Source organism: Triticum urartu, chromosome 2A, assembly GCF_056163025.1.
Source record: "Triticum urartu cultivar PI428250 chromosome 2A, HENAU_Tu73, whole genome shotgun sequence".
NCBI lineage: Eukaryota > Viridiplantae > Streptophyta > Magnoliopsida > Poales > Poaceae > Triticum > Triticum urartu.
The window spans coordinates 689572885-689581538 of NC_141874.1; the positions used below are offsets into that span (position 1 = coordinate 689572885).

At 43.1% G+C, this 8654-nt stretch overlaps 1 protein-coding gene across 1 annotated transcript; it reads right to left on the bottom strand.

The window, feature by feature from the left end:
- Nucleotides 1–2677: 2677 nt before the first annotated feature.
- Nucleotides 2678–7261, bottom strand: LOC125539756 (exonuclease DPD1, chloroplastic/mitochondrial). Its single transcript, XM_048703265.2, has 4 exons — nt 7061–7261; nt 5218–5759; nt 3496–3710; nt 2678–3105 (listed from the first exon to the last, which is right to left on the bottom strand). The coding sequence occupies exons 2-4, from the start codon at nt 5682–5684 to the stop codon at nt 2906–2908; spliced, it is 882 nt and encodes a 293-aa protein (XP_048559222.2). The 5' UTR covers nt 5685–5759; nt 7061–7261; the 3' UTR covers nt 2678–2905.
- Between the last annotated feature and the right edge of the window lie 1393 nt (nt 7262–8654).

An 8654-nucleotide genomic window follows, 5' to 3' on the forward strand; every position in this document is an offset into this window, starting at 1 on the left:
TTCTGCTTCTTGAGTTTTTCCTCTTTTGCAGACTTCGCTTTGATGCTGTGATTTTTTTTTCCTTGTCATTGAGTTGATCTTTCGGGCGAGCGTGATGCTTGGATCCTCCACCACCTTCTTCTCCGACAGTGTCTCCTCCAGGTCCATGGGTCGGCGGCGGGATGAAAGAAGGGAGTGGAGAAAAGGGCAAAAATTTGATGGAGAGCGGCAGGATGGAAGAAGAGAGTGTGGGATTTTACCGCGAAAACAGTGCGGGCAGCGACAAATGCGCAGGCTCCGCCTCAGTTTTTGGTGGACCGGGGATGCTGGAGTTTTAAGTGGCTCGTCTCTGGACTCCCCCCCCCCCCCCCCCGCCCTGCCCTCAAGTTTGCTTCGACTTTGCGGGGAAAATATGGTTGTACTTCTCCGCATACCGATGGGGTCAAGGTTGGATGACTTGCGGAGTCCGGACAAATATGAGCGGTTTAAGAATTGGCATTGAAGATGCCCTTATAAAACTTATCGTGTGAAACAGCATGATGGCATAGCATGGTTTGTCCCTTTATTAAAAAAATAGGACAATGCTAACACCCACACGTGTAGTAGGAGCGAAACCCGCTCACACGTCCTATAACACACAGACTGCGCCACGTCACCGCATACATGCATGTGGAAATCTTTTTGAATTTTCAGTTTTTAAAATGTTTTATCTCTTAGATGAAAAATTCGATTGAAGATTCGTTTTCACCATTAAATCGCTCACGACGAGATCTTTGAACTAGATCTCATATCAATATATTTCGACGAATTTTTGAGGTTAAAAGTTGCCATGTCTATTACACATGAATTGCCATGGTGTTTACACTAAAGTTTCCATGATATGTTTTAGCTATTTTCTTCTACATTTAAAAGTAATTTTTTACATTTATAAAACGGGGAATTAAGAAAGTAGACTTGCCATGAACCATAAACTAAAATTACCATGCTACACGCATTTAAAATTGCTATGGTTCATACAAAAAATAATTTTCATGGTCAAAGTACTCGAGTTGCCATCATCAAAATACTAAAATTGTCATGCTCTACAAACTGAAATTGTCACATGGCAATTTTAGTTTAAGCACTATGGCAACTACAGTGTAAACATAATGGCAACTTTTGGGTAAAAAAATCGTCAAAACATATCAATATGGGGTCTAGTTTTGAAGATCTCGTCGAGACGGATTTAACGATGAAAACATATTTTTTAATTCGATTATTTAATTAAGAGATAAAAAATTTATGCCAAAAACCAAAAAAATTTCTATTGATGTCATCTGTTCACATGTGACAAAATGAGTGATAAAGAAGAAGTGTGAGCAACGTGCAAGATACTACACGTGTGGGCATGCTAAAAAAGCATGGCCAAGGTTTTGTTTTGACATTCTGACGAAGATATTGGTTTAGACAACTACTAAATGCATACATGCAGTTGATATTAGTTAGGATATCAATTACACATTAATTATTTGATTAGCACAAATGTTAATCTTTAGCATGATATTAATTGCATGTTAAACATGCTGAGCGCACGTCATTGAAGCAATCTAGGTTGTTGGATTGACATGATTTGACGACAGAGATTACAGCTCGACGAGTTCCTAGTGTCGGCCAATAAAAAAGAATATATGCATCCAGACTCCGGGGTAAATACATGGAAAAGACATTATGCATTCATCCAGGCCTACCGAAACGGCCAAACCTACACCAGCTTCATTTCATCAGCATAAACAAGGAAATATTTTAGGTAACCACATAAACCTGAAACATGAGTTTTGCACAATCTTCTTGCCCATGTTCTTACTAGTTTCATTTGAGATGAATGATTTACTTGGGACTTGCAAAGATGGTAAAAAGATACTTGATGCCACTTGGATTGACTTGCCATGTCGATGTTGCCAGGGATAAAACAGAACAGAGCATCAATAAAAAAAACTCAACGGAAATGACTACCCTACAATTTACGGAGACGCTAATCAAAACCAGAGAGTCTGTCTAACTGATCAGACCAGAGTGTAGTGTGGGAGCTGCACCTACTGGACTAGGGCATGCCTGCCATAGCCCACAAAACATTTTATCCGAGCAGTGTTTGTTCGACAAGTACCATAACAGTGCAAACCATGATAAACATGTGGCCAGCAAAGGGTCAACCAATACAAAAGATTTCTTGCGTAGGTATCATTTTTGCTGTACTATATCTCCATATAAGGTAACAAAGTAAGGTAATGAACGCAAATATAGCAGTCTCAGTTCTGCATGCAGCATTGATATACCAACCATAGATCTGGTCCGGTTGCCAATATCACATAGCAATGCACCAAGCAAAAACGAAAATTTGTCCCCCAGAATGGCTACAAAGACTAAACTGAAATCTGTACCTGTATAGGAGCACACGTTACAGGCAAATATGCCTTATTCAACTTAATTTGAAAGGAATAGCATCAGCGGATGTATCACTAGCGTAGGTTCAAACAATTTTAATGGCATATACCATGCTACTACAAACAGAAATGCCACTTTGTAATTAATAGATCGCTGAAGCCCATGCCTAACGCAAGCTAAATCATCACAGAAATGCCACTTTGTAATTAATAGATCGCTGAAGCATAATCCCTTATGAAATAGATCTGACAATCAGCCAACAGAAACGACTTGGCAATAGTTTTCTACTTGTCATGCTAATTCAAGGGTAAATATCAATGATCCAGCTCCCACAGTAGGGCTTTCACTGACAAATGCAGCTACTTTTCAATAAAAAGAAGCCATGATTCTTGAGATGTTTCAACAAAAGGCAATAATATCCAGCAATGTGAAGGAGAGGCTAATCCTATTGGGGAAAGTCAAATAAATGTAAGCACTTAACAAGGAAGCTGGAAACAACAAATGTTTAGTTAAGATACTTGCTGAAATAACTAGCGTTGATGGCCTCATTCATTAATCCTTCATGTGTCAGTTGTAGATCAAAACTCATTTTCTGAAAAACATGACATAATGCCATCACATCTTGCATTGCTCTATGAGAAGGGCCTTCCACAGAGATCTCATAGCGTTTGCATAGTGACTCCAAGTTTAGGAGATGTTTCTTATCTGCAGAAAACAGTAAAATTCTGTGTAATTAAGGTTATTTCTGTTGTGGATTTACCAAATGGTACAATGTAGGTAACTAACTGGGACTGCAAAAATGATACGGGCATATGATAAAAAGCAAAAAAAAAAAACACTTGGCCACCTCAACAAAAATGGTCCTCATATTCCCAGAACCAAAGGACAACAAATAAATAATAAATAACAGCACAAACATGGCACCTTTTATATGAGGACACAAACATGTGAAATGGAATTGCATTACAGAAATCATGGAGTACAAGAAAGAATCTCAAAACAGAAAACCACCCTTGCAAGCAAAAGTGCTACACCCTAAACCCGATGGTATGAAGTGTTTTTATACCCAACAGCCCTGGAGTAAAAATGATGTACCATTTGATGCCGAAAGCTTGGGCAACTTCCGTGCCAAAGAAAGGGTGTCAACAAACAGCCAATCTTCGGGCATCTTTGCTGAACAACGGTCAAACTCTTGGGCCAGGAAAGGGCCATCAAATCTTTTTACATTATGAGCAACCCATATAACTGGTTTGCCAGGAGTTTGGCGGCTTCGAACAAACGCCAGTAGTAATGGAAGTACATCACTGAACCTACATTATTCAGATTAAGATAACACTTAGTGGTTGTTTGGATGGCAAGTATAAGACACGGGGATTTAGAAAACGAGTTTTTTGTTGCCTTTTAGCAAAACCAGTTTTACTAGATATTTTATGAATAACCAGTTTACAGAAAAACATGTTTTGATACCCCACACATCCCATGACCTTCTCTCTCTTTCTCAAACTAGCCATTGACGACCTCCAAGCTCCAGCCTAAGCCTCGACGATTCCGGCCTCAACCCCTAGACGCTGCTGCTCCACTCGGGTCGGCCTTGACGACTCCCCGCGCGGACGCTGGCGAGCGCTTCCCTGTTCGCCTAGCTTGCCGTTCCTACATCCCTACGTTCCACGTCGGCTCCCGTACAAGCTCTGCCCGGGGATGGACATCCTCTTCTGTGTAGCCGGTGCATCTCTTATACCAACGTGATATCGGTGCTACGCACCAGCAGGTAACGGCACCGCCCGCTGATAGCGTTAACTCGTCTTCCCAGCACCATCGTAGCTCCGGCGCCAGCGAGCGAGGTCCTTAGTACGAACGCGTCCAGTGTGCCCCACAACGCTGGACATCCATGAACATCAATATCCAGGCAGCGGCAGATCGCAGAGCTCGTGAGGGTGCTCGACGCCATGCACCGTGATGCCCCTAGCAGTCAACCAAACGACGGCGGCCTTGCCGAGGCTGGAGGAAAAGCGTGGGCACGTCGTGCTCCAGGACCATGAGTGAAAGGGGCAGCGCCGTGCCGTCGGGGAGGTCGGCAGGACTACGAAGTCGCCAACAACGTGGCCGTACAGAGCATAGTCGCCGCTCCACCCAACGCCGCCGTCCGCCGTGACGTTCTGTCGTGTCTCCTGACGTCACAGGTCAGACACCGGTGCCGGCGCCAGAAGACGTTCTTCTCCACGGAGCTCCGCGCCATGCCCAGGCGCACCCAAGACCCATTTTTCTAAAACGCGTTTGCACAAAAACGTCTCGGAGCCGGTTTTCCAAAAACGCAGATTTTGGGTATTACGAGAACCAAGTTCTGCTTATCCAAGGATTAGTTAGATTACCCAAACAAAGTTTTAGTTTGTTAGACTCCGAAACATGTTTATAGCTAATTGGTTCTCTAAAAACTAGCTATCCAAACAACCCATTAGAGCAAGTTCAGTGTTAACAGAGTCAGACATACAAAGAACCAAATATCCACTGTAAAAACTTACAAAATGCACAAGATTTTCTAAAAAGAAAGACTCAGAAATGTTTACTTACTAGTAGTATGGATAGTTATCAAAACACGACAACCAAATTTACTGAACAAATAGACTTACTTTCGTATGGCCTTTGTTGACAGCAGCATGTCGAGGAACAAAAAAGTTGGGCATGCGCACAGGCGTGCAAGTGCGCGTGTGTCCTAATTACTGACAAATTCATTACATTTGGGCTCGGCAACTAATGTGAAGGGACGGGATGTCGTGGTGGCATTGGGAATAACATGAGTGCATTGGAAGAGAAACACACCTCGGGACATCAGGTCTGCACACCAAATCAGTGTTAATGTTATTGACAGTTGCAAGGTGTCCAGGAACATCCCTCTCAGGATTAAGGAGAGTTTCAAATGTGCTATTCTTTCCTCCACAAAGATCACGGACTGCAAACTCAGTGATTCTATTACCCTTCTGGACATTACCAGTGATCTTCTGGAAATAACCAGTGGTCTCAATATCAAAGATAAGAAGAGGCACAGATGGCTCATGTTCAGAAGTCTGCTGAAACTTTAATGGCTGAATTCCGGAAATACATGAACCCAGGCTAGCACTGTGCAAACTAACTGTCTCTTGAGCACTTGTTGAGAAAAGGCGCCTCTCATAGCTTTTTGGATCAAGCAACTTTCCAGGTGACAATCCAGCATATGGAATAAGCACCCTGGCAGGGCAACTACTCAACATGCTGTTCCTCAATTGACTGAAGCGAAAAAGCAATGCCATTTTGTGTCGTAAGTGTGCTTAGAATTTAACAGACAAAGTGGACGCCCTGTGGCTTAGATGAACCACATCAAACGCCTGCATCAATAAAACAACCATATATAAGAGTAGATATCAAAGAGCCAATGACTTGGTTTCACAGTACAAAAGTTTTAAGCTGGAAAACACGAAATGTAATCTTTCGATTCTAATATCAGTCAGGTTGGACAGATTGAAGTCAAAACTGCCAGTTGTAGTGTGGCAGATGGTACATACAAGGCATCTACTCCCTCCGTTCCTAAATATAAGCCCTTTTAGAGATTCCACTATAGACTACATACGTAGCAAAATGGGTGAATCTACACTCTAAAATCCGTCTGTATACATCTGTATGTAGTCCATATTGAAATCTCTAAAAGGGCTTATGTCTAGAAACGGAGGGAGTATAAGACAGCCTATAGATCCAAATATCCTATTTTGAATGAACTCATTAGCACCTGTAACTTTTAGTATCCTTGAAAAAAAATACTCCCTCCGTCCCATATAATATAAGAACGTTTTTCAAGTTAACATAGCTTGAAAAACGTTCTTATATTATGGGACGGAGGAAGTACTTTTTAGACAACAACAAAAAAACAAGTGTGTATTTAAAACGCACTTCCACTTGTCGCTGAACGCATGACTGAATGTACAAGCATGTCACCATACCAATATACTCCCTCCTTCCCAAAATATAAGGCGCCGGTTGACTTTTTTGGTCTTTGCTGCACAACTTTGACTATTATTTTCACGTATTGTATGTCTATAAAATTAGTATACAGACATGAAATAAAATTATTTTGCAAGACAAATACGATGATGCCATTTATAAATGTTCAGTCCATGTACTTAGATATATATTAGTGGTCAAATTCGTACATCAAAGACCATGCAAAGTCAATCGCACCTTATATTTTGGGAAGGAGGGAGTAGAACAAAAGAGCATCTGACCCATCCAACCTACCATCCAAGTGAGCACTATCTATTATGGCCCTCGTGCGGTTATCCTCTCAAAAAATTGACCATATTGTTCGCAGATCAAGAATGGCCAGGGAATCGTCGTATTTGGGGGCTTGGAGAATGTCCAGAGCATCTTCCTCGTTTTTATTTAACAAAATGGGTGTAGAAAAATCATATTTTTTTTCGGATTGATTCCGAAATGCGGCTTCTATGATCAATTCCTTGAACTGCTACAAAGTACTCCCACCTCACTACAAGCACCACCACGGCGCCACCTTGAGCGCCCCCACCCCCACCCACACACAGAGAGAGAAACGGCACGCACTCAGACCCCAATCTAGAAGGGGTGCCGGTAGTTTAGTTTGGGATTAAGCAAACCCGGAATGAACGGAAGCTCGTACCTCAAAAACTAATCCCCAGGGTTGCGGAGACAGCAGGGACGCGGCGAGGTAGAAGGGGGGCGGCGACTCGCGCGAGCGGTGGGGAGGCGGAGGGGCCAGGGGGGACGAGGCGTCGGCGGCGCCGCTCTGCTGCGGGACGGCGCGGCGGCGGTGCGCTGCGATAAGAGAGGGATTTCACACTCGCGGCCGCATTGGGTGGGTGGGTGGGTAGGAAATGACGGAACGAGAGCGGCGTGGAGGGAGAGAGAGAGGAGGGGGGGAGGGGAAGAAGAGGAGAGGAGGAGAGCACGCGATCTCGGCCACTCGTTTTCGGATCCGACGGCCCAGGTCGGTCGCTGCAGAACCAGTTGCTGCACGTCCTGCGGACCGCCCACGACAGCACGATCTCCGTTCCCCCAAAAAAATTTCCTTAACAGAGGACAAACTCACACGCACATACATGCTCTACCCTATAAGCATACACACTTATAAACACCTTCAAGATGATGAACCGAACTCCTCTAAAAAAATGTTGAACCGATACATCATCTTAAGGTTGACGAAGTCTTCACACACATCTTCACAGACGGGAACATCCCTTTCCATTGAATGCACTTCGTCAAAAGGCTTAAAATAAATTTAAAAAAATGCAATCATCAATATTGTTTAGGACTTAAACTCTGATAAGTCATTTGGGTGACGTTCAATTCACATTTTTCTTTGAAATTGTTGTTACCCGCAGACTTATCATAGAACTCTGCAACTCTGTGTCACCTCGCACTGTCCTGGACTGAGAAAAGTGTACTTTACAATTAGGCCGCTTAAACTAATCATTCCACTATCTACTCCCTCTATTTCTTTTTACTCCGCGTATAAAATTTGGTCAAAGTTAAACCACACAAAGTTTGATCAAAATTACATAAAAAATATGAACATCTATATAGTATGAAAATACATTTCATGGTGAATTTGACAATATTGATTTCATATTGTGAATGTTGATATTTTCTAATATAAAGTTTGTGAAATTTTATAAAGCTTGACTTTGACCAAACCTTAGAGCATCTCCAGCCGTTGGCCCCCCAGGAGGCATAAAAATCGCTGCCTGGGGGTGAGCCGGCGGTAGAATCGGCTTTGGAGGGCGGTTGGGTATCCAGTCGTCCCCCGAGTGGGGGTCTACACAGGCTCGATCGTACAGCACCATCATGTACAAGGCAGTGCACATGACATACGAAGCGTCCCCGAGTCGGCATAGCCAAGGACTCTTTAAGACACAACGAGACCACTGTAAAACCAACCGTGGATAGGCGGACCACTAGACATCGAACCCCAATTTCATATCATACATCTGTCGGAAAGATATCCTAAGAGTTCCTAGAATTCCCACTTATAAACTTCCGAAATTTTCCGGTTATGCAATCAGGTGTTGAGGATACAGGGGAAGCATAATATCTCACCCAAAGCTAGCAAATCCTACATCCAGCTGTATCCATCCTTCAACACATAACCAAGAAAACTTCGGAAATCATTTACCTCAACCTTCGAAAAGCATCCGTTATATGAGTTATGGCAATACTCCCGAACTTCCGCCCCGGTACTGGGTGGCGTCGAGGTT

Excerpts from the sequence above, each read along its gene's own strand:
- LOC125539756 (XM_048703265.2), bottom strand. The coding sequence starts at position 5,684 with ATGGCATTGCTTTTTCGCTTCAGTCAATTGAGGAACAGCATGTTGAGT. Across the intron at positions 3,711-5,217 it reads TGCAGACCTGATGTCCCGAG|GTTCAGTGATGTACTTCCAT; the intron begins GTGTGTTTCTCT and ends TGAATAATGTAG. Across the intron at positions 3,106-3,495 it reads CAAGCTTTCGGCATCAAATG|ATAAGAAACATCTCCTAAAC; the intron begins GTACATCATTTT and ends TGTTTTCTGCAG.